Raw genomic sequence first — 27,088 nt, forward strand, 5'->3', positions numbered from 1 at the left:
TTCAAAAGCATAATATTCATTCTTATAATTCCAGAAGCAAATGGTTGAGGTCATTGTGGAACGGCAGAAGCAGGAATTTGAAGGGGTTAAAGAAACACATACTTGTATGGATAAGGAAGTGGATATGTGGCTAACAAACATTTAGCATGCATGACACGATAAGCAACTAAGTCTTATCAGAAGAGAATAGATGTGAAGGGAGTAGAAATGAAGAACAGGACAGGGTAGGAAGGAAAAAAAAAAAAAAAGCCTCTAGAAGACTAGAAGAAAAAGTGTAATGGAATAGGCCCACATCTGGACTGGAAGGCAGGGGAACCCCACATCATGAATATGGACAGCTTGCAAATGTGCAGATAATATCCCAGCTTAGCAAACAGAAGTAAAAATAATAGTGCATGTTAAGGAATCAACATATGCAAGGGTTAAGGTAATTTGGAAACAGAACTCTGTTGAGTCTGATTATTTCGCTGGAAGTATTGTCACTAAGAGTTGGGCAATAGATCTCTTCTTTCTTCAATACTATACCAGGGTCCTGCCATTCACCATTTCATGCCCTGGTGCAGCTCATCAAAATGCAACACCTCGCACCCATCTGAGCCAAACTCCATCCATCGCGCGCCCACCACCCATCCCTCCCAGCCGATCCAGACAACCTACTTCACTGTCTACCACACCACCACCTTGTCATTGGCCTTGCTGATGACAAGGATAACATCTAATACCGTGCCTTCTTCAAGGGATACTTCTTTAAAAATGTCAAATTCATGAGACAATTTTCCACAAACAAACCCATGCTCTCCCTAATCAGCCCTAAGTAAGTGGCTGAAAGGCTTCAATCTACAACCATATCTGTGACTATGTCATCTGTTGATTCCCTGTGATGTATAATATGCTAGACTTCTAAAAGTGGCAGAAATAAGTCAATGTTTTTTTTTCTCTTGATTTTTTAATATTGCATCAGAGCAGCTTTCAGTAGTAGTATACTTTGATTTAATACCTTGAGTGTTAATCAGTTACTGAGCCTACACTAGATGAGTAACTAAGACACAAGGAACTGCAGATGCTGGTTTACGAGAGAAAAAAAGACAAAGTGCTGGAGTAACTTAAAACGTCAGGCAGCATCTCTGGAGAACATTGATAGGTGATGTTTCGGGTCGAGACTCTTCTTCAGACTGGCTATCCTTTCACACGCGCTCATCCATCACTGGTTGGGTTAAATGTTATCTGACCAAATAAATAACTATTTAATTTGTACGAAAGATTGAGCTGGAGTTGCAGTGGAACATTTTGTTCAGCGCACAAGCACAATCCAATGTGCTAAGAAAAATAGTATGACACGAGTTAGGAGTTGCGATCCACTACACACCGAGCTTTCCATCTCACCCGTGTGCACTCAGGTGCCCAGTTTCAGAGTTGCTTTGGCAGAAGCCAAAAAACAGATTGCCTGACTTACCACCAAGCTAACATAATGTGCAATCCTGACAATTAAGAACCAAAGAGTACTTGCATTCTATACACAAAAATATTTGTAAAACTTGTGAACGTGACCCAACATCAGCCATTGGTTGCTCACCAAGGTCTTCCTCTATCCCCAACTGCAGCTTCTTCCCTTCCATTTTCTCAATCTCCTCATCATTAAATTTATACCAGTCGCCGGTCCTGTCATCTCGTACGTGTGCAATGTAATGGCCGGAATATGCACTCACCCCTCTGTGGATCAGCACCGCAGTTAGCTCATAAACACAGCCAATATCTACCAAGGAATAAAAGTGGGGGGGGGGGGGGGGGGGGGGGGGGGGGGAGAGGGGGAAGGCATTTTTGTCAGTGCACAACACCATTGAGGTAACATTTCTAACATTCATTATATGCCTCATATTCAACAATGCACCAATGCACAAAACATCTTCCATTTATGTTTCAGAAAGGTATATTCATCCCGATACAGATCTTGTATCCAGTCCTTGATAACAAATGTTATAAAGTGCTATTAACAGGAAGTCAAAGATCCCAATATATTTCCCCAAGTTTGAATAAAATCACGACTGGCAAGAAGCCAACATTTTACCATGATTCAAAGGAACTGCGGCACATACAGAGAATTGCAGAAACCTGCACTGTTGATATTCACTCCTTGTGCCCATGCTGACAATAAAGGAGCTTTTGAAACTACCTGTAGTTCTACTTTCTAGCTCTCAGTGAAAACAAGGAATTGCAGATGCTGGTTTACACCAAATGACACAAAGTGCTAGAGCAACTGCCTGACCCACTGAGCTGCTCCAGCACTTTGTATCCTTTCAAATTCTTAGTACCTGGCCTTGCATTGCATATATAGGGCTAATTATTTTATAAATACATTCAGATTGCAGCAGTGGTGTGCCTCAGAGGTCTAGATGGTTGATGCAGACGGGCTGAAGGGGGTGTTTCCACACTGTACGACTCAAAAGGGCAAATTTGGACCAAAAAGCACTTGGCAAAAGCAGAATGTAAATCTCATGATGCTCAGTAATAATATTATCTAATGCAGCCAAAAAATATATATATTGTGCCTTGACTTGGGTCAGTTAATAACAAAATGCTTGAAGTTGTCGAAGACCTAGAACCGTAGAATATGGTGGAGGGAGTCACTGATAGCAGTGTACGATGGACAAAGGGCCAGTAAGAAGGAACCGGGGGTCTTACCTTCCGTGCCCTCAAAGTTGGCTGTGGGAGGCATTCCTGGGGCACGAAAGGCTGAAGGTGTACGGACAAGGAGAAGGACGATGGTTTGCTGGTGATCCGGATGGAGGAGACAGCTGCAACTGGCGTTTATGGGCATCTGCAGCTGGGACTTTGGAAATGGCGACTCTTGCGTATGGACATAATGGGCTGTTTCTATGCATTATATACTGAACCGGGGATTGTACTTATTATGTATGGCAATAATATTACTGATCTGGATGCAAAAAAAAAGTCGCTGTAACATTGGTACTTGTGATAATAAATGAACCATTGAACCATCACTAATTTTAGCATTACAGCAGGAATCTGCTCTCAAAGTGGTCACTTTTAAGTTGGAATGTAGCCTCCTCAACTCCTTGTCACTGAGGTGTGGCAGCTGGGTTGACATAAACACAGCATTGTGAAATGGCAGGGTACTCACATCAAAGACAGAGTCTCTTCAAAGTTTTACTTACAGTTGGAAATGACAAGTTGTATGTGAAATATTGCTTTTACAGCATAATGATATTGCAAATGTGGTCATGAAATTACCAGCGAAAATTGCTGGTAATTTTTAAAGACAAACAAAATCATTTTAACTGCTTTGTGATTTGTAGGAATGGAAATACTGCAGGAGAAGAACATCCAGTTTGATGTTATCCTGAAGCAAATTGAAGTTTATTTTCATTATATGACAAGATTTTACTAAATCTACCTTCTTTCAACATAAAAATGTTTGCAATTATAACCAAGAAGACAGCTTTTTATACTGGTACACTGATGACACAACTATTAAACTGGCTACATATTGAGAAAGCCTTGGCCATATGACTACTGCATTATTTAAAAGTCATGTAAATGAAAAATGATCTCATCTCTAAATAATGAAAGCCCATATCTATTACTAAATTAACTCTTCTTAAGTTACCGCTATAAACTTAACTACAATATTGGAGTTCCAGGAAGGGGTAAAAGTGCTTTCAGTAAATACTTCTAGGCTTCAGATTATTTGCTATACAGTTCATAGACATCATTAGTATTTCAACCACACATTGAGCCTGGTGCTAAATAACACAAAGTTCTCTTACTTCTGTTGCTTGTCTAAGTAAATTCTTGTAGACACTGATGACCCGGATTACCAAGGAAACCTTGCCTGAATTTAACGTGCTTTCATCCAACCTCAACACACACATAAATTATTTTTACGGCACTTGTGCAGAAAGGCAATCTCATATTTTATTTTTAGTACTGTTTTCTGTGATTTCTATCCCACACGCGGATAAAAGTACATAAAGAAATTCCATGAAAGGCTCCTGACTGATGTGCATAAGATTGCTTGGTGTGACAGCCATTGAAAGTACTGACATCTCTGCAGGATTATAATTTAGTCAAGTGCCAAGCAAGTTAAATACCAACACATTAACCTATAGCAATTATTTTTAGTATGTTACAGGCAGTTAAAATATTTACGTTGCAAGTATGTACACACAAGCATGTAGAGATCAGAAAAAGAAAATCGGATCATTACTAGATAATTCAGAAAACCAGTTCATTACTAGATAAATCAAATGATTTTGAACTGCCTGACTGGGTTCATCAGGTTCTCTCTCATTTTTACACCTCCACTGGGAAACTGCACAGAAGTAGTCACAAGCAACATAGGAAAATATTTCATTTTTCCCACTTGGTATTTATTCAAACAAGTGACAATTACACAGCGAGAACCTTATTCCCTCTCTTTTGGAGAAAATTCATTTAGAAGAAAAACACGTGTGTTGCTATGGAAACTACAGCTCCAAGTATCTCAACATTTCATTACCTGGTTTCTGTGTGCTTATTAATGTTTTCCATCCAAAATAAGGAGATAAAGAATCATTATTCCTCAAAGGGATTTCTCTGGTTAAAGTAGATAGTGTCGAACTGACAAAAACAGTACATCACTCATTGAACAAGACTTCACTCTATATGGACAGCAGTGAATGTATGCTATTTTGTACAGCACTTAAAGCACAGAAACAGGTCATTCAGGGCAAATTACCCAGGCTCATCACAAGGCTCTTTACTACATCCAACATCACCCATTTCTGCTTTCTATACCCTTTTCCTCCATGTGCTATTCCACTTAACAATTATATCCTATTCTCCAGGAAATTCATTGAAAAAAACTGACCACTCTCTGGGTGAAGTTATTATTTGGGATCATCATGGAATTATAATCCTAATATTGGATTCTCCTTGGAGACATCTTTATTTATTTCCTACCAAACCCCTTCATAGTTTCAAATTCTCAAATTGACACATTTTATTTGATTTTTCACTTCTATTATATATTATATAACTCCAGAAACAAGAATTATGTCCGGTATTATGCAAGATCAAAATCTATATTACTAAAAGTCTGATCTTCACCACTTCCTGTTGTTCTGTATATTGGTTTTAGAAAAAATGCTGCCACTTACGGCTGTGATTTTTAGTCATCTTACTCAGAGTCCCCCGCCGCTGCGCAGGACAAGAGGATTTTTCCCATCAATGAAAAATAAAAGAGTTATTAGTGTTTAAAAAATGTTGAGATTCTCTCTCCTGAAGGAGGGACTATAAAACCCGGAAATGTTGAGTGCCTCAGTCAGTCTCTGCAAGACGGGGGAGCGAGAGGGTCACGTCTCTCAGTCTGAGCTGTGAATAACACTGAACACATGTCTACTAAACTGTGAACGGTTTTACTGACCAGTCAGTGCGATTAATGTGGTTTGAAAATATAGTTTGGAAATGCTAAAGCTGTGTTGCCTTTGGTTTGGAAATGTTAAAGCTGTGTTGCCCAGTTAAAGCTGCCTTGCCCAGTTAAAGTCGCCATGCCCAGTTAAAGTCGCCATGCCCAGTTAAAGTCGCCATGCCCAGTTAAAGTCGCCATGCCCAGTTAAAGTCGCCATGCCCAGTTAAAGTCGCCATGCCCAGTTAAAGTCGCCTTGCCCAGTTAAAGTCGCCTTGCCCAGTTAAAGTCGCCATGCCCAGTTAAAGTCGCCATGCCCAGTTAAAGTCGCCATGCCCAATTAAAGTTGCCATGCCCAATTAAAGCTGCCATGCCCAATTAAAGCAGCCTTGCCCAATTAAAGCAGCCTTGCCCAATTAAAGCAGCCTTGCCTTCTATATAATTAAAAGTCTAATCTTGACCACTTCCTGTTTGCGCTTTATATTGATTTTAGAAAAAAGCTACCACGTCCGGCTGTGATTTTTGGCCATCTTACTCAGAGAGTCCCCCTCCGCTCATCAGGTGCCTATGATTTTTCCCATCAATGAAAAATAAAAGTTATTAGTGTTTAAAAAATGTTGAGATTCGCTCTCCTGTCAATCACGCCATGAGGCCACACCCCCTTCTGGTGGGAGGCAGAGGGACTATAAAACACAGAAGTGTGGGCGTGTCTCAGTCTCTACAAGATGGAGGAAGGAGAGGTCACGACTCGCTGTCTTTAGTGGCCTTGCACCCTGCTTGAAATGGTATGAAACTGCACTTGAATTTGGTGGTCTTGCACCCTGCTTGAAATGGAATTTCAAGGCATAGCCTTGAGTCAACTGCCAGCACAACAGGCTTGAGTGACTGAGCCGCCAGCCCAATAATCCATTTGGCCCACAATGTCCATACTAGCCCTCTGGAAACCAGTCCCTTCAGCCCACAACACCCATACTAGCGCTTCAGAAAGCCCCCCCCTCCCCCCCCTCAAATATTGGAATTGGTGGAGAGGTGGAATATTGCGTTGGGGGACCAGCCCTCCTGTGTGATGCTGGGACCCAACGGGTCCCAATTAGTCTAGTAAATTATAGACACAAAGTGCTGCAGTGACTTAGCAGGTCAAGTAACATCTCTGTTGAACATGAATAGGTGATGTTTCTAACCTGAAACATCACCTATCCATCCATGTTCTCCAGAGCTGTTGTTTGGCCTGCTGAGTTACTCCAGCGCTTTGTGTCTTTTTTTGTAAACCAGCATCTGCAGTTCCTAGTATATCCCAAAGTACAATGAATTCAAGAAATAACTTGTCCAACATTATCACTGAAATAATTAAATATTAAATCACTCCTTACCTTTCCTTTCAAGATATGGAGTTAAGTCCAAAACTTCAGGAAAACTGATGTAGGAGTTTAGTTTTTTCTTATGTCCAGTTTGCCTGCAATGTTAAAATTTCACAACTTCAATATTCACAATTTCAGACTCAAGCAGCTAGCTTTGTTAACAACCTAATATAGATGGACATTCTGACAAGCAAACACAAAGGTGATGGTGTGGCGCGCAAAAGCACAATAAAAATATGAACATGTGAAGATAAAAATAATAAGCTTCTTAACCCTTAGTCCCATTCCTCCATTCAATTAGATCATGGGTGAAGTGGGACCTATGTAAATAGACAATGGCACCCAGCAAAGAACTAAATCCTTAGAACGCCTGGTCGCAGTCCCAACATTCATAGATACTTACCTCCTGCACTTAAAAAAAATTATCCACTAGGGCTGCTCACTCCCATATTAAAAACAGAAAATGCTGTACACATTCAGTTTCTTTTTTGACAGATATTGCATGACCTGCTGACTGTTTCTTGCCACGACAGATCCCCAGCATTGGCTGCACTCACTGCACCGGCAAGGATATATCCGAGTGCCAAGATGCTGCACCACTCCCATCAGCCTGCTTCTTTCCAGTCCTCAAGTATCCATTACACATTATTTTGGTAGCTCACTCCACACAAACCTATGCAGTCATTTTAACTGTTTAATATTTGTGGAGGAGCTGGCAGTAGACTGAAGCCTCCAATAGACTTGCTGAGGGATAAGGCTCATGACAGATTCCAGAAACAGCAACGTTAGCAACACATGCCTGTAAAATGGGCCCTTTTAGCACTAATACCACGTGTTCTCATTTCTCAATTGCATCCTGAGCACTAAGTGGTACCAGAGTACTCACTTTCTCAAATTCCTTAATATTTTCAGTTTTCAAATACATCAATCTCAGATTTAATATTAACCATTGAACTAACAGCAATTGTCATTCATGGACAAAAGATCCAAACTGGAGAGCTGGTAGTACAAGTTCAATGTCGCTGCACTCCAGACCACCAGGTCTGTATTCCGTTAGTTTTTCTGATTTTGCCCTGCATCTGTAAACTACGCATCCGTGTTCTTACGTTTACCCATCCCCCCCCCCCCCCCCCCCCCCCAGTCTTTTTGGATCTCCATTGTGATCAGCTTATAAAGTATCTATAAATTTGAGGTGTATTTAGGTCCATCCTTTTCAGGTCCAAATTGGATCTCACGCATAACTATGCACAAATCAGTTTGTCATTGTGTTTGTTCATTCACTCAAAATATTAATATCTACTTTTCCTCTAAACTACTCGCATTACTTGCCATCTTTTTCACCAATAAAGTTGGGCATAAAAAGATCAGTACAGCACAGGACAGACCCTTCGGCCCATCATGTCTGCTGCGACCATGATACCATCTTTCTATACATGGTCTGCATTGCTCCATCCCTGCCTGTTCATGTATCGATCCAAATGCCTCGTCAATGCTGGTATCATTTCTGCCACATTCCTTGGCAGCATGATCCAGGCACCTGCATCTCGCTGTTAGGTCGGTTAGTACCTTCTATTTCTGCCTATGTTTGTTCTTGACTCTTTCAAAAATAAATTACAAATTACTTAGGCCTCCAGGAAGGACTGAAACCCCCCCACTAATTATATATCAATGAAGGCACAGTCTATTATTCTGCCTCGGTTCACCAAGTGGGCAGAATAAATCCACTGAAGTTTAAAAACAAGGCAATCTAGGTGCAACACCCGACATCAACTATGGTTTGCGAACCATGATTCTTTAGCAACCCTTATAAAATATTGAAATTAATTTTTGTCTGCTTCAAAACAACAAATTGCTACAAAGTATGGGAAAGAAAGAGCTTCAATAATGCATTAACAGTCTAACCAAATCCTGTGTGGTTATTGATTTTTGCCACTCAAAATTCTTAAAGCAGCATCTAATAGTTATACAAGGATTTGACCGATTGTCTCATCTCAACTGGATAGTTGAAGATTTTTGGAAAGACTTCATATTGTATTTGGGGAAATAATGCAGGCAAGACGTTCATTCAAAATTTCAGAACAAATCTGAACTCATTTTTTTGAAAATACAAGAAAGGTATAAGAATAAAAGGGTTATAATACTAGATTCAACCCCCTTAATATTGACTGTCTGGTAGTGCATTAGTGCAATCCAGGATAGTTTTCTGAAGCAGCATCCAGATAACTGAACTAAGGGTGGCACAGTGGCCTAGTGGTAGAGCTACTGCCTTACAACGCCACCAGAGACTACAGATGCTTGATGTACGGAGTTTGTATGTTCTCCCTGTGATCTGCATGGATTTTCTCCGAGATCTTTGGTTTCCTCCTACACTCCAAAGACATAATAGGTTAATTGGCTTGGTATGAATGTAAAATTGTCCCAAGTGTGTAGGATGGTGTAAGTGTACCGGGTTCGCTGGTCGGTGCGGACTTGGTGAGCCGAAGGGCCTGATTTCACGCTGTATCTCTAAACTAAACTAAACTAGAGAATTTCAACATTCAATCTCTTGTCAGGAAATGTGGCTGAGCAATTGTCAAAGGGGAAGCCCTTTAAGACCAATGACCATAATTCTATTAGTTTCAGGGTGGCGAAAGCAGATGGCAAGCTTGCTTTCGTTGGTGAGGCAATGAATTGGGACGTCATGTTTCAGCTGTAAAAACGCTATACAGGAGTATTCTGTATATACATTTCTCAGCAATACCCATGCAGTGTCTACGTGGAGGACTGCTGTTTGAGCAAGGTTAAAAGAGGCAACAACAGGTATCGGAACATCAGTCCATCAACAGGGTGAGCATGCTAGAGAACATTTGTAATTTCCATTTGATTCTAAAGCTAAATATAAGATAACTTTACACCCATGAAAATGTTAATCTGGGCATTGGCATGCTTAAACTTCAATTGCCATAATTCACAAATTATAAATACATAATCAAAACTACATTGAAAAGTTTACCCATACTGGGAATTTCAATGTAGATTTCACAAAGTGTTGTTAGACAATATATCATGGCTCCGAAATCTGCAAACCAGAAATTGAAATTGATAATGCTTTCAGTGTATTGACCATAACTGACCTGTCAAAGACAAACCTCAAAAGCTGTAAATTGAGTGTTCTTGGGAGGCTGAGTAGTTTAATTTTCCTGGTGGCATTCTGTTTATCTTGACATTCATCACAAAAGTACCTATTGTCCCCTTCCAACTTTTCTTCCTGAAATCAAATTTTAAATTAGAAGATGGGAAAAAAACCACGTAATGCAAATTTTACATACAATTGAGTTTTTTCTTCCATATTAAGTTCTTTAACATCATGAAATTGAGAATTTTATGTTTCAGCATCCTAATTCAAATTGAACTTTCATTTGAAAGAAATTAACACCAATCAACACCAGAGACTGTTTCTGCATGACCTCAAGAGATGTGCTTAACTTCTTCCACCAAATATCACATGGAGTCTCATATGATGTTCTGATTAAGCCAATTTCACAACAAATGAATTACGAGGATTGAAGAAGGGAACTACACACTACACACAGATGAAAAACATGCTGATGATAAAAGAGATGGGTGCAGCATGATACAAGGATAGCAAATTTGGAATATACTTAAAATCAAAAGATGTAAAATAGAAAAATGAGGTCTGAATTTAAACTTGCATCTTAAGGGAATCATAAATGATGATGGGATTGGAGGTGGACAATTTATATATTAAAGCTACACAGGATAGAGATTGAGACATTGTCATGATTACATTGCAGCATTGGAAGCCGAAACATCAACCCCCCCCCCTCCCCCATCGTACTCATGTTAACCAATCTTTAGCCATTTTATGAATGAATGAATGAATACGTTTATTGGCCAAGTATTCACATACAAGGAATTTACGCCATCCTGTAGCTTTTGTGAGATTCCGGGATCATTCACAGGAAACTTTATCAAAAGCCTCTAAAATCTAAAACTGTAAGGATGCCACTTTCCAATTTACTGAGCCAAGTATGTGTAATTGCTCGCATGCTGTTTCTATACTCCATAGATAGGTAAATTACACCAGTGAAAAATGGACAGTGCATTTATAATCAATGAACAATGCAGCTATAATTAGTTTGTGTATAATTTGCATACATTTAAATAACGTTAAATAACGTTACAAATCTTACAACAGTTGGATGAAAATAATACTCTGCCTTTGTTGCAATACAACATTTGATCAACTGGTCTGTCTTTTAGCTACATAGGTTCAATCTGCTACCTGTAAAATGATCCCTAACATTGGTACCAGTTCTACAGCACTTGGAGATCATCTGTGCACTGACCACCAGTGAACTTGGTTGTTTATTTCCGTTTCTCTTTTCTCATCACAAAACAAGCTATTCTCTTCTGACAATTTTTTGTTGTTGTATTTTGCATTTCAAACCACAGATTTAGCTTATCAATTCCATTCTGGCAAGAAGATCTTCTGCTTTGCTTTAACTAGTCCTGTCACCACAGAGCCCAACTACGCTTCGCAGAACCTGTATTATGCACACTACTCATTTGTGTTTAATTGTGAATATAACTAATATGGATTTTATGTAATTCCTAATAAGGAAGGAGCTATTAAATGCACAATATTGTGTTTCAGGGTGAGCATTTCCATTGGCAGGATTTTTCATATTACACTTGAATGAAGATGACAATTATGGCCACAATCACAAGTTAATGATAATGATGGGATTTAACAGAATTTCCCCAAATCCAATTGAGATCTTTTGCATGCTTCCCAATTATTTGTACTTCCCAATTTTTGAAATCGAGTACAAGCATACCTACATTATACAGTGAATGTGGTAGCAAGATATAAATGCTTAATAACAGTAAAGTTGATTTTATTTGGCTCAATTACTGTATGCCTAGGTACCTTCAGAAACTCATCAATGCAATCTGTCAGCTGCTTGTGTCCTTGGATATTTAACTCCAGTTCATAAAAACGGGATAACAGCTTAGACTCACGGCCACACTGATTACATCTGAAAGTAAAGAGAGATTTCTGATTGAGTGGACATTAAACTAATGACTGTTTTAAAAACAGAAATTCTATTAAATATTGGAGCATACAGAAAACTTAACGTCTATTTTATAGGAATACCAAGTCCTGCATCAAACAAACATGAGATTCTTTCCTACATTAACTTTTCATTCAAACTGGCTTTCAACGTTTTATCAGAATACTTGCCCTGTTAGGGAAGCTAACATTTACCAACAACTATTTCAGACATTCTACTTGGTCATTCAAAAATGTTTGGTAGGACAGATAACTAAATTCATGAACACGGAGCAGATGTTAAGGAGTGCTGTAAAGAACAGTCAGGAAATTAAGAGGCCCATAAACAAAAATACAAACTGCTGGAGAAGCATAATGGTTCAAGCAGCACCTGTGAAGCGAAAGGTACTGTCAATGTATCAGTCCTTCAGGACACGGGGACTGAGAAAGCATCCCAACCCGAAACGTCACCTATCCACGTTCTCCAGAGATGCTGCCTGACCGGCTGAGTTACTCTAGTAGTTTGTCTTTAACTTTAAGGCTCATATTCCATCCTGGTAATATACAACCCAATGGTATGAACATTGAATTCTCCAATTTTAGATAACCCTCACCTCCTGGGCCTCCACCTCCCTTCTCTCTCTTTCCAATCCATTCCAACTAACAGGAAGATGGAAAAAATAAAATAGATTAGGATAGTTTAGAGGTACAGCATGGAAACAGGCCCTTCGTCCCACCAAGTTCATGTCAACCACTGGTCACCCGTACACTAGTTTCATCCTACACATTTGGTACATTTACAGAAGTCAATCAACCTACAAACCTGCACATCTTTGGAAAGTGGGAGGAAACCCGAGCAATCGGGGAGAACATACAAACTCCGTAGCAATAATTCTGCTCTTCTAATTCTGGCCTTCAGCTTACCCCCAATTTACCACACTGCCACTGAAAATGTACCTTCTGATATCGTGACCCATGGAATCTACCTTCTTAAATCTACCTATCCCTCTTTCAGCAAGTCTGAGTATCTGCCCTGATACTTCCACATGGCTAGGCATCATTTTTAATGCAACAGCACTTCTGTAAGAATCATTGGGAATACTTTGATTTCTTAAGGAAAATTCGTATTCCAAGATTAAATGACGTTACTCATCTTTACTCGACAATATATACACCTTTTTTTGTGTAGCATCATGGTATATTTTACATCCATCTCAGAAGCTAGATAGGGCATGGAGTGGACTGGTTCCTGCAACAGAGAGCATCTCCAAAGGGACAGCACCTTAAAGTTGCAGTGCAACATTAGCCTAATCTTTTGATCAACAACTGACAATCAACAAAGCTACTATTCATCCAAAGTTGACGCCTCATAGATAAAAGCAGTATTTAAATTCTGTGGCATTGCTCAACTCTGAAGAACAAGTTTTATAACAATAGATATACAGTATTGTCAAGGAAATAAGGAACACCATTGTAATAGAAGGTGACCCAAATGTAGTTTAGCAAAGTTGCCATTGTTTCTAGATATTGTCTTTAATCACACCGGCCTGGATGTAAATTGGAGAAAAGCCAAGGAAAGCAATTAAGTGCTAGAGCAAGGAAGCATAACTGGAAGACTTGCTATCTCAAATGGCATGTCATCCAACACTAACACAACCTGCAGATCGACATGAGCATTTTACTGTTGAAACAATATAGGTGATAAAGAAACAGCAACTCTACATCATTCAATATATCTCAATAGTAAATATGCTACTTACACTAAAGCAACTAAACACAATTTAACTCCATCTGCAGTGGGCATCTGCCTGTTACCTCAATTTGCTATTCTAATTGTATACAATTAACAGCGAATGTAAAATGCTTCATCATTGTTATTTTAGCAAATTCAGAGTATTAGCCTCTTTTGAAATATTTTAACAAACATTGAAAATAGTTATGTTGCTCAGGGGAAATAAATAAGATGAGATTTTATGTTAACTCGTGATATTGCCTGACGTGCAAGGATGCCAATTTATAAAGGAACTTTATAGTAAACTATCTATCTGGAACTCAGTTTGAATTCCAAAATGCATTTTTTTTTAAACTGACAGGTCGTCTTTTTATAGGTGTATACCTTGTAGTGATGTTCCATAAATTCATGCTGAAAGTGCTTACTCACTTTGTATCATAAGTGCAGGAAAAGATAACGATTTTGCCTGCACTAAAGTAGATTTTCACGAATCCACTGCCCATATTGTAGAATCCAATAACATTTTACAACCTTATCCCCATAAACCAAAATAGCCAAATCAAAGTCATTTGTCCACTGCAGTATATTTGGAAAGAAAAACTACGGTATTTTATTAAGTAACGTACAGTGCAAACACTAATTAAACAATGTCGATATTATTTACAAACTAAATCAATGATAGCAAAACTAATGCAGGGTAGTATTTAATATTTGTGATTGAAAGTGCATTAAATGTTCAGCGTTTTTTTAAATTTCTTGTGAAAACAAATATAACATCATTTGGGTGGCACCGTGGCGCAGCAGTAGAATTGCTGCCTACAGCACCAGAGACCTGGGTTCGATCCTGACTACAGGTGCTATCTGTACGGAGTTTGTACATTCTCCCCACGACCTGCGTGGGTTTTCTCTGGGAACGCCGGTTTTCTCCCGCACTCCAAAGACACACAGGTTTGTACGCCGATTGGCTTAGTAAAATTGTAAATTGTCCCTAGTGTGTGTAGGATAGTGTTAATGTGCAGGGATCACTGGGCGGCGCGGACTTGGTGGGCCAAAGGGTCTGTTTCCACACTGTATCTCTAAACTAAACTATTAGTTTGATCGAAGTGGGCCTAAAGTATACCTGATTGAGATATATTTTCTCAGTGTGCTTGCTTGGACGTGAACACTGCTTTCTCAAGACAACAAACTGCTCCCAGGTGACAATAAATAAGCTTTGATTGCATCAGCCTGATACTCCACTGGAACGAGGATTAAGGAGCCTGTGCCTCTGTGAAAACTCCACCAATATTTGTAATATGGGAGCAGCCACAGTGGCTGGCACAGAGTGGAAATTGAACAACCTTTTTCTGCATGAACTCTGCATAACATTGGACATGTCCTTGATATCTAATCTCTTACATTCTGTCATGAAAGATGGCCAGCAAGTCTTGCATTTGTTTCAGCATCACAACACATGCTTTCCTATTGTTCTCATCCAAATCTCCTGAGGTAGTGCTAATGTGTGATTTCTCCTCTGAGAAGTTGGTGCTTAGCTTTTCTTCTCCTGGCCTACTAATGCCAGATCTGCCTCTGAAAAAGCTCCCCATTTCTCCCCCCCTTCAAATCTAGGGTCATCAGACCTTGCAGTGCCAGAATCTAAGATGGATTTTGTGTTGTTTGGAATCCATGATGCAGTTTGTTCTCATGCTGCAGTGAATATATGGAATGCAGCTGGTTCCAGAAAGCCTGCAGTGATAAATACACTGAAAAGAACTTGACGATCTATATGTATTTCCAGCACGGTTCTATGGTTGATTAGTTTATTGTCATATACATCAGTGGACGATGAAATTCCTCGTTCACTTGAAGCTCAGAATAAATAGTTGGCATGGCAATCATTGATAGAGAAATATTTATAATGACAAATGCAAAATGGCTTGCCATTTTAAGAGTTCATATTGTTGTGAGATTACCTGCTTCCACCAGCATCTCAACCAGTGCATTCCAGACTTCAATCGGCCTCTGGCTGCAAAAATTATTCCTTAAATCCTCTCTAATTTTGCCAAGTACCACCCCTCACGTAAAACGTATGCCTTTGATCATACGGGATTATGCTAATGCAGAAAGATTCACATTTCTACCTTATCTATGCCGCTCATAATTTGTGCACCTCTTTCAGCTAGTTTAGTTCAGAGAACAGCATGGAAACCGGGCCCTTCAAATAAATTCCCATTCACTTACACTGTGACATACGCATACTGTCCACAGAACTGCTGCTGGATAATATTCTGTACATCTGGATTGTTCTGTTTTGATAATGTATCTTCTAATAATGACATAAAAAGCTTGGAAAATTCTTGGGCATCCTGTAGACATAATTACAATAGATTAAAATATCTAGCAATTGAGATATAAATCGTCTTCTGAGCTACTATATAGTTTGCCAGGAAATGAAATTGTAAAAAGCACAATACTATCAATATTCCTAATAGTAATCATGTAATTATTCATTAAGTCTTCGCAACCATAAATAACACATGGCAACTGAATAAACAAAAATAGACAATGCTAAGAATAGAAAAGGTTACATCTGAAACGATGGAAACAGGAAACACTAGAGATAAATAGAATTTGATTTAATAATGCTGTGATTAATTGAACACAATTATGAATTTTGAAACCAGATCGGGCGGCATGTTGGCGCAGCAGTAGAGTTGCTGCCTTACAGTGCCAGAGGCCCGGGTTTGATCCTGGCTACGGGTGCTTGTGCGTACGGAGTTTGTACGTTCTCCCCGTGACAGCGTGGGTTTTAAATGGCTACTCCAGTTTCCTCCCAAACTCCAAAGATGGACAGGTTTGTAGGTTAATTGGCTGGGTATAAATGTAAAAATTGTCCCTAGTGTAGGACAGTGTTAATGTGCGGGGATCGCTGGTCGGTGTGGACTCGGTGGGCCGAAGGGCCTGTTTCCATGCTGTAACTCTAAACTGAACTAAAATCTATGGCGACAGTTCCCAAGAAAACCGTTGGGGCCTCTTAATCTTGGAAGCATAATAGTTAAGATACTGAACTCTTAGTTAAGATACTGAACTCCTGAGGTTCGAAGATAATAGTTCATATCCCAACATAGCAGCAGAATGATTTGCATTAAAGCTTTAAATAAATCAGGAAAAAAGCACTAGTCTCAGTAAAAGAGACCATGAAACTACTGGATTGATTTACTTATGTCCTTCACGGAAGGAAATCTGCCATCCTTAACCAGGTTGCCCAATGTGCAATCATAATTTTAATTAAGCAAACTCAGATCTGCCCTCTTAAAACTGACTACTCAGTCCAGGGGCAATAAGGCACTAGCAATTAATGAACAAATTGGAAAATAATTTCCTTGAATTTGGTCTGGCATTTTGTCACTACTAAAGAACTCAAAGTGCTTTGGCAAAATTATAATACTATAATTCTAATCGTCAAAGTTCTTAAAAGCTTAATCTGGAAAATGTATCACAAGCAATGTATTAAACAGTATTTAATTCTCCACAAAACAGTGGTTTGTTGGTCTGTTAAGCCATTATAGTGAACAGCCTTACAAATATACATGGAAATGCAGTTTTCCAGCATAATTAAATATCCTTTTCATTAACAGGACTGTTGGATTACACTTTTGATATTTTTGTAAATTCCTTGCTATACCAGACTGATTCTTTATGTCCTCACAGTCTACAACATACAGTGGCTTGCAAAAGTATTCAACCCCTTGAACTTTTCCACATTTTGTCACGTTACAACCACAAACGTAAATGTATTTTATTGGGATTTTTTGTGATAGACCAACACAAAGTGGTGCATAATTGTGAAGTGGAAGGAAAATGATACATGGTTTTCAAATATTTTTTACAAATAAAAAACTGAAAAGTGTGGCGTGCAAAAGTATTCAGCCCCCCTGAGTCAATACTTTGTAGAACCACCTTTCGCTGCAATTACAGCTGCAAGTCTTTTGGGGTATGTCTCTACCAGCTTTGCACATCTAGAGACTGAAATGTTTGCCCATTCTTCTTTGCAAAATAGCTCAAGCTCAGTCAGATTGGATGGAGAGCATCTGTGAACAGCAATTTTCAAGTCTTGTCAGAGATTCTCAATTGGATTTAGGTCTGGACTTTGACTGGGCCTTTCTAACACATTAATATGCTTTGATCTAAACCATTCCATTGTAGCTCTGGCTGTATGTTTAGGGTCATTTTCCTGCTGGAAGGTGAACCTCCGCCCCAGTCTCAAGTCGTTTGCAGACTCTAACAGGTTTTCTTCCAAGATTGCCCTGTATTTGGCTCCATCCATCTTCCCATCAACTCTGACCAGCTTCCCTGTCCCTGCTGAAGAAAAGCATCCCCACAGCATGATGCTGCCACCACCATGTTTCACAGTGGGGATGGTGTGTTCAGGGTGATGTGCAGTGTTAGTTTTCCATCACACATAGCTTTTTGCATTTAGGCCAAAAACTTCAATTTTGGTCTCATCTGACCAGAGCACCTTCCTCCACATGTTTGCTGTCCCCCCCCACATGGCTTGTGGCAAACTGCAAACGGGACTTCTTATGACTTTTTTCAACAATGGCTTTCTTCTTGCCACTCTTCCATAAAGGCCCGATTTGTGGAGTGCACGACTAATAGTTGTCCTGTGGACAGATTCTCCCACCTGAGCTGTGGATCTCTGCAGCTCCTCCAGAGTTACCATGGGCCTCTTGGCTGCTTCTCTGATCAATGCTCTCCTTGCTCAGCCTGTCAGTTTAGGTGGACGGCCATGTCTTGGTAGGTTTGCAGTTGTGCCATACTCTTTCCATTTTCGGATGATGGATTGAAGTGCTCCGTGAGATGTTCAAAGCTTGGGATATTTTTTTATAACCTAACCCTGCTTTAAACCTCTCCACAACTTTATCCCTGACCTGTCTGGTGTGTTCCTTGGGCTTCATGATGCTGTTTGTTCACTAATGTTCTCTAACAAACCTCTGAGGCCTTCACAGAACAGCTGTATTTATACTGAGTTTAGATTACACACAAGTGGACTCTATTTACTAATTAGGTGACTTCTGAAGGCAATTGGTTGCACTGGATTATATTTAGGAGTATCAGAGTAAAGGGGGCTGAATATTTTTGCACGCCACACTTTTCAGTTTTGTATTTGTAAAAAAAATTGAAAACCATGTATCATTTTCCTTCCACTTCACAATTATGCGCCACTTTGTGTTGGTCTATCACATAAAATCCCAATAAAATACATTTATGTTTGAGGTTGTAACGTGACAAAATGTGGACAAGTTCAAGGGGTATGAATACTTTTGCAAGCCACTGTATACCCATGATCCAAGCACGAAATATACTCTAACTTGGAATCTAGCTCAGAAAATGACAATCAACTACCTAAAATAAATTACCAACAGGAAGTCTTGTAGATTAATTTGATTCATTCTAATGAGAGCAGGATTAACAAGGACGTTTACTAATAATTTGGAGACTTTAAAAATACATGGACAATATATCTTAACTAACCAGTTACCCAAATCCACTTCTACTTACCTGCTGCTGTCCCGTATCCAGGCCCAACGCTTTTACAAATCCAGAAGGATCAATATATCGTCTATTACTGCTTTGCAGCAAAGCAAACAAGTACTGAAGGTGTTCACAGATGGACTGTGGTTCAAACTCTGTGGCAAAAACACACAACGTTAAATAACTGTTAGCAATACAATGATGAATGTATGTTTTATCTATATATCCTAAGAGTACAGAGAGTAACCAACTTTAAATGATTGGCTTTGTAGATGCAAATAGGTAAATCCTGCATTGCAGATCATTTATGCATAATCCAAACATTTTCATTAATTGGACAAACTCCAGCTGATCTTTTAAAAATATTATTTTTTAGGATTAGGAACATACACCAGAGTTTGTACATTCACGCCATGACCTGCGTGGGTTTTCTCCTGGTGCTCCATTTTCCTCCCACACTTTTAGGTTTGTAGGTTAATTGGCTTGGTATAATTGTAAATTGTCCCTAGTGTGCAGCATAGTGTAAGTGCGTGAAGATTGCTGGCCAGCATGGACTCGGTGGGCCGAAGGGCCAGTTTCTGTGCCATATCTCTATGGCGCAGAAAAATACTTGTATTTACCTAAAAGCTGCATATTCAGTACTCAAAAAAGGTCAACACTGCCCTCAAATAAAATGGCATGGTGCAATCAAGCACTTGCACCTACAAAAGTCACTTTTTATAATGAATTAAACATAGTAATTGTTAGCCCAGCACACAGTGGACCAAAGCAGAATGTTGGCAGGTAATTTTATAGATATTTCATATCACTAAATATGACAGACACAAAACTTTGAGACCATGTAATCATGGAAAGTAAATTCAAAAATAATTTGGACCAATTAATTGATTAGGTCTTAACGGCAATTCATGCTATGAAGGCTGCTATGTTTGATAAAGGGTAGGTAATAGAAGGAAATGTGGATAGCATTAGATGAAATATAGAAAGATGAGACCTAGATGGGGCATAAACTCAGTAGGGACAAGGCAGATCAAAATGCGCATATAATGTAAAAAGTCACAAAAAGGCAGTGCTTTTCAGGGATGTGTGTAAACAGCATTGGAATATTTTTTTTCAATTTGAAGACCACGTTATCTGTCATACTTGCTGAGTCATGCAGCCTTCAGACAAGCTTCATGTTACAAATGATCACCAACCTACACATCCGCACTTTCTAATTAACTTTCACAGCAATGTTCAATTTCAAACATCAAGAGGCAATGTATTTACACATTTAATGAACAAGTGGATATCATTGAAGAAAATTGCAGAATGATGTAATGACCTCAACATATATTCTTAAAAAGGTCTTTGACAGATTGTTTATATCTTTATAACTGCAAAGAGGAAATGTACATGTTCCAGATTAAGAAATTAGAAGTGGCTTCACATAAATCTGTCAATCCTGCTCATGAGGTTGATTTTACACTCATTTTCATTCAATCCCTCTCCACTCAATTTGACTGAGATCAAATACTCAACAAATAAAGTGCTTTAGCACAAAACATTGCAGTAACATTTTCCATTTATTCTAAACCACCAATGAAAATTAACAGAGGGTCTCGCAGATCAAATTCTAGATATATTTGTCTCCAGAATGCATATTATTGAACCACAGTTGAGGCGAGTCTGGTCCACCCTCACAAGATTAAAATTGTAAATTAAAATATCAGAGGTGACTTTACTGTAATTTAATTGAAGTTTACTCAGTTTTTCTTAATACTCACCTGCATCTTCCTCAATCCCTTCTCCAATCCCTGTCTCCTTTTGAGGACTATGACAGAGATACAATGCTTGTCGCAATTCAAGGTTATGAAACCAAACCTGAAGCAGGGTGTTGACATAACAAGTAGCTCCAAGATTAGTTAGCCCTACAAAAGTATTCTGGAGAGAAAGGAACATACCTTGGATTATGAAGGTTCTTTTACAATCAAGGTTTCTACAATTGCCAAACAACTGAGTTTACAAGACACAAATGAAATACTTTACAGCCATCTGATCTTGTAAAAATTATTTAAAAAATTAAGCATTAAATTAATGATATGCATGCTTATACAAAGAATCAAAATGCAATCTTAAGGTCTCACTTTATTTTTGGTGTTCACCAGGAGAGCCAAAATACACTAATTATATTTGAATGGTAAATAATAGAAAGCTTTCAGCATGAGTGATCTCAATACTTATATCATAGAACATGCATTTACAATTTAGAAGATTGGTATATTTAGAGCTGGTAAAGCAAGTGTTGTTAATTTTTTGAGTGCACCAGCTGATTCAATGGTAATGAAGCTTAACCACAGATATGAAGAATGTTTAACCATATCATGAGAGCATGATTTTTTTTAAAACTTTAATTAATGTATGACTTGGATAGGGGGTGGCTATAGTCACAAGGGCATTTAATCAGCAGCTGTTACTGAACAATGCTTTATAATAAGATGCTTATTTAGATGCAGAGTCTCCTGGTCAGAGGAGGGGAATCGAGGAACAGAGGACATAGGTTCAAGGTGAAGGGGAAAAGGTTTAATAGTAATCTGAGGGATAACTTGTTCACACAAAGGGTGGTGGGTGTATGGAACAAGCTGCCAGATGAGGTAGGTGAGGCTGGGACTACCCCAAAGTTTAAGAAACAGTTGGACAGGTACATGTGCTGGATTGGGCCTTGAGACCTACAGCAGGAACTCTAAACACTGTAATGTTGCACTAATCTTTCTCCATAATGCACTGTACTTACTCACCTTGCATCGCCTTTCCGAATTGGGGTCATCAATGTTGTGGAAGCTATTTTCATCAATTTCCCCCAGCCATACATGTTCACCAAGACCCACTAAACAGTTGGGATTGCCCCTACAGTTGCGTCTACATTGGAAAAGCAAACATAAAAATGAAAATCTGTAAAAAAAAATTGAAAACCTTGAGTGAACCTTGCAATTATTAAAAAAACTGTTTTAGGAAGAAAACAGGAAGCTCCTACTATCTGATTGAAATTCAGAAAGAGAAACCGAGGATCCCTTAACCTGTCTTTGCCGACTGGACAATGGTGCAGAATCAACTGCTTCAAGTTCCTGGGCATTATATCTCTGAAGATCTGTCCTGGGCCCAGCACACTAATACAATCACAAAAAAATGCTAATCACCATCTCCACTCCCATAGAAAATTAGAAGATTGAGAGTGGTAATGTTGTCAAATACGCTAATGAATTTCCACAGATGTACGGTGGAGAGCATACTGACTGGTTGCATCTTGGCCTGGTTCAGTAACTCAAACTCCAGGAACAAAGGAGGCTGCAGAAAGTAGTGGACATTGCCAAATCCAGGATGGGTATTAACCATCAAAAGTGATCTACAGAATGCACTACCTGAAAAAGGCTGCAGATATCATTAAAGACTCATACCAGGCCAGCCATGCGCTCATCTTGTTGTTACCATCGAGAAGAATGTACAGGAGCGTGAGGATCGTGATCTTCAAGTTGACGAATGGCTTCTTTCCAGCAACAATCAGGCTACAATCCTAACCACAATTTTAACTCTAACAAATATGGACTTTGTTTTGGTTCCACTACATACTTCAGCTTTTGAACTATCATTGTCTGGTCCACCCGGAACTACTATTCAATTTATTGTACTATTGATCTATTGCATTAAGGAGCTCCTCAAAGCTGCAACAAGTAAGAATTGAATTGTTCTATTCCTGGTACATATGTCAGTTAAACTCTCTTGATTAATCTTAAATTCCAGAAGCTAGAATGAATTATCTCACTGCAAATCATTTCAATAGGTTAAAACATTGAGCTCAGCACACCAAATAGTTTCTATTTAACTCTACAGGACAAAAAGCTTTGAAGAAAACAATCAGGAAAAAAGCCAGGATGGAGAAACAACTGGAGTTTCCATTCCTAATCTCCATCTATTGACCTATTCTATAAAATGTATATCTTGAACTTGGTCACGGTCATCAGGTACACGGTTCTGTACCTTCTTCCTTATGGACCAGCAAGATGAGAGCACCAATCTCACCCTACAGCTCAGGCTTGCAATTCTGGTAACATTCTGGTGAACCTTATGCATAGCTTCCAAGTTAATGATATCCCTTCTATTGCTGGGTGACAGGAACTGCACTGTACTCCAAGTGTGGTCCCACAGGCGACTTGTACGACTGTTTCATTTGTCCCAACTTGTGTACTCATTGCCCTTTCTAATGAGGACTTCTTCAACACCTTGTCCACCTGAATTGTAAAATTCATGGAACTATGCACCTGTACTCCAAGATCTCTCTGTTCTGCAACACTCTCCAGGATTCCACAATTTACTGTACAAGTCCTACCCAGGTTTGATATACCAAAGTTCAATATCTCACACATGTCAGAATTTAATTCCATTTGCCATTCGTTGGCCCACCTTCCCAACTAATCAAGAACCTGTTTAAACTTGGATATCCTTCCTCACTTTCTGCTATACCACCAATTTTGCAAATCTGCAAATTTACTAACAAAGTTGATCACAATGTCATAAAAATTATAATGTATATAACAAACAATAGTGGACCCAGCACCAACCCCCGTGGCACACCACTGGTCATGGGCCTCCAAGCAAAAAATTAACCCTCAGCAACTACTTCTTCCTCCAAGTCAATTTTGAATCCAATTAGCTAGCTCACGTTGGATTCTGTGTGATCGCAAATTCCAGACTAGTCCATAGTGTAGAACCTTACCAAAGGTGATGCTGAAAAATGTTAAATTTTTCAGTGGATTACAAATTGAAAAATTAAAGATAAAAATTTAAAAAAAGGAAAAGCTTACGTGAATTTGTAAATAATGATCAGATGTTATTATGTTGAGCATTCATGCAAAAGAATAAGTTATTAAATGCGACTTTAAGTGGTTCTCCAGATCTCAAACAAAATTACTTTAGAACAAATTCGCCTTAATTAATACAAATAGTGTTCCCCGATGCATCAATCACATTATATCCAATTCGCATTATGAAAACGCCTGTTAATCAAGAACTACTTGTATTTTCAGCAATCCATATATTTAAGAAATCACATTCTTCTCCTTGGTCATTCCCTCAAGGATAAGGATCACATGCAATTCCATGAGTTTGAGATGACGGATGAGGCTAATTTGGGATCAGCAGACTCCAGCACTGGTGGTGGAGGAGGAGGCACTTGCTAGGGCGATTCCTGCTTAGTTTGGAAACTAGTGCATTTCTTCAACTGACAATATTGGTCTTCTGCATGCACCCAAAATAACTGATGTTCTTTGCGCCATCCAAATACACCCCTCCATTTTGAACATTCACAAGACAGGGATTCCCATAAGATGGCAAGGCTATTCCACATTTTCAAGGATTTTTTAAGAATATCATAGAATCATAGAACAGCACAACACAGAAACAAACCCTTTGGTTCATCTTGTCCATGTTGGCATACTGGGCTACTCTCATTTGCTTGCATTGACCCATAGCCCTCTAAACCCTTCCTATCCTTATATCTATCCAAATACCTTTAAAAAGTTGGAATTGTATTCACTTCGATAGCTTTGTCTGGCAGCCCATTCTAGATAATATCCTCAGTGAAAAGGTTGCCCGAGGTCCCCCTTAAGAGTCTCCCCTCGTATCATAGCCCTGTGCCTTTCAGTTTTCAAATCCTCTACCCTAGGAAAAAGACTGAGTGCTCATTTTATTAGTTGCCTCTCATGATCTTGTACACCTCAATAAGGTCACCTTCAGCCTGCTACACTCTAAAGAAAAAAGTCCCAGGCCATCCAACTCTTCCTATACCTCAAGCATGCAGGTCCCAGTAATATCCCGGTGAATCGCTCTTGCACCCTTCAAACTTAATGACATCATGTTTATAGCTCGGCAATCAGAACTGCACAAGTACTCCGTGTGGTCTCATGATTTGTAGTTGCATCATGATGTCCCAGTTTTTGCATTCAAACCTCCCTGACTAAAGCAAGCATGACAAATGCCTTTTTCACCACACTATCCACCTGACACACCATTTCAGATTCAGATTCAATTTTAATTGTCATTGTCAGTGTACAGTACAGAGACAACGAAATGCATTTTTAGGGAACCATGCACCTGTACTCCAGTTTCTGCATCAACCGAGTAATATTTTGACACGGGTTGGAAAAGAGTGGCTGTTTTAGGCACATGAGCAACTTGGGCCTGTCCATTAACCTTGCCTGAATAAAAATGTAGTCTTGGTCGTGGGCGCTATGGCTTTGTAAAAACTTCCAAGTCATTAACTCATTCATGATTTATGGTCTGCTTTTCCTTCGTGGATTTGGGGGATTTTTTGGACATAGCATTGGCGGTATATCTCCCGTGCTTTGATATGCCTGTTGTAGGCATCTCATAAATATACACAAGAGCTGAGGTCACTGATGCAAAGTAGATAAGTAGTTTTGTACTGGATCTGAGGACTTGAGATGGCCAAAGCTGTGCTGCTGCATGGAGGCAACATGGTCCCAGAGATGTGGAATGTGGTTCATGTTTGCCAAGGCTCTGTGAGTCAGGGTGCAATTCTATAGTACACAAGCAGGTTGGGAAAGGTTCTTTATTTGCTTCAATGAATGAGTGAGTAGTGACTTGGAACTCTACCTCTGAACGTCACCTGCCTAATGTAGCTTGGTGCCCCAGGATGGAGTTGCCACGTAACTGTTAAACAATTTCCAAGTTGCCTGTTAATGAATTCCACCCGAGCAGGAAGCTTTTTGGAGCCAGGGTGTAACATTGCAATGAGAAACACTTTTAAAAAAAACCTTGGGGCGATGACACAGGCTTGCTTGACAATAGTATCAACTGAAGTTGAGTTTGTTGTGAATCTACTGGCTTACTTCACACCTGGTCTGTCACCGCCCAATCAACAATTTTTTTCTGAGGGCAGCCATATTTAATAAAGTTCTATAATCAGAGAAACAAAGGCTTTTGTGTGGTTAAAATCTCCATCTATAGTGCTTCTCCCTACTTTTTCCTTGGAACGGTCACGTGATAAATTGAGGTGCACTTCAGTGAAGTTCAAGGACTATGGACACTGTCATTCCTGTTATTTGTGGTTGTTAGTGAGGTGTTGTCTGGGAAGAGCAATGGTTGCAAGATCACAAGAGAAATCAAGGCTTTGAGGAGAGAACAGGGATATGGAATTGAGATAGGATCAGTCATGGACTTCAAAGGCTGAAGAGACAGGATAAATTAAACATCCTCAATAATGCAAATAAGCTTCAATTATCCATTTCAGCATTCACTTTTTGAACAGAGGCACATGAGACCTTCCAAGTAAGTCTCAACTGGATTAGTAGCAGTAACTTATATATTAAATCAGTGAAAATGATTGCAGAGATAATCATCATTGTTTCACTGTGTCCAACCAAAAATGAAACCATTTAGCCACTACCACCTTCTAGCTGTTAGCCCTTAGCCTTGCTCATTGCAGCTCCGAGTGTTAATTCAGGTACATTTCAGGTATCTGCTGCCAACATCCTTTCAGGCAGCGTGTGCCAAACCCCATTACCCCGTGTCTTATAAAAATTTTAATCAATTCACATTTAATCTTGTTAACAATTAGCCAAATGAACATCACCGAGTAATTGACCCGTGTGTCACATGCCTCTCAATTTTATACACATCCACCAAATGTTCCATAGAAATTAATGCGTTTGATCGATCTCTCCCCATAACTTTGTCTGCGGCCTGGGCTATATCTTTATCTCTATTCACCTATGCTAATGGAACCATAACAAAAACTGTACTGAATACTCTACCTCTGTTGGTCCGGCAAAACCATACGACAATAATACGGCAAAGCTCTGGAACCAAGCATGCCAGAAAAATCAGTGGCGGACCCGTTTCCCTTTCAGATAACTTCTTAACCATTTTCTTTCCCTTTTTTTTGGTAGATTTAAGGATCTGTAGACATATACTCCAAGACTGCTCTATCCCTTTCCATTTCTTAAGACCCTATCAGTTATTATATATTT

The 27,088-nt window shown here is 39.3% G+C and overlaps 1 protein-coding gene across 8 annotated transcripts in view; it reads right to left on the reverse strand.

The window, feature by feature from the left end:
• Nucleotides 1-27,088, reverse strand: part of usp48 (ubiquitin specific peptidase 48) — a 90,945-nt gene that overhangs the window by 50,421 nt on the left and 13,436 nt on the right. For 7 of the 8 annotated variants that reach the window (XM_055659488.1, XM_055659483.1, XM_055659487.1 and 4 more), the window contains exons 2-9: nt 21,842-21,962; nt 20,831-20,987; nt 19,092-19,219; nt 15,771-15,895; nt 11,696-11,804; nt 9,876-10,009; nt 6,775-6,857; nt 1,574-1,753 (exon numbers count right to left, since the gene is read on the reverse strand). In XM_055659488.1, the coding sequence (XP_055515463.1) occupies nt 1,574-1,753; nt 6,775-6,857; nt 9,876-10,009; nt 11,696-11,804; nt 15,771-15,895; nt 19,092-19,219; nt 20,831-20,987; nt 21,842-21,962 (1,037 nt within the window). The remainder of the gene's footprint in view (nt 1-1,573; nt 1,754-6,774; nt 6,858-9,875; nt 10,010-11,695; nt 11,805-15,770; nt 15,896-19,091; nt 19,220-20,830; nt 20,988-21,841; nt 21,963-27,088) is intronic. The other variant, XM_055659484.1, reaches the window with a different exon arrangement.

The sequence above is a fragment of the Leucoraja erinacea genome, chromosome 30 (genome assembly GCF_028641065.1).
Source record: "Leucoraja erinacea ecotype New England chromosome 30, Leri_hhj_1, whole genome shotgun sequence".
Taxonomy (NCBI): Eukaryota; Metazoa; Chordata; class Chondrichthyes; order Rajiformes; family Rajidae; genus Leucoraja; species Leucoraja erinaceus.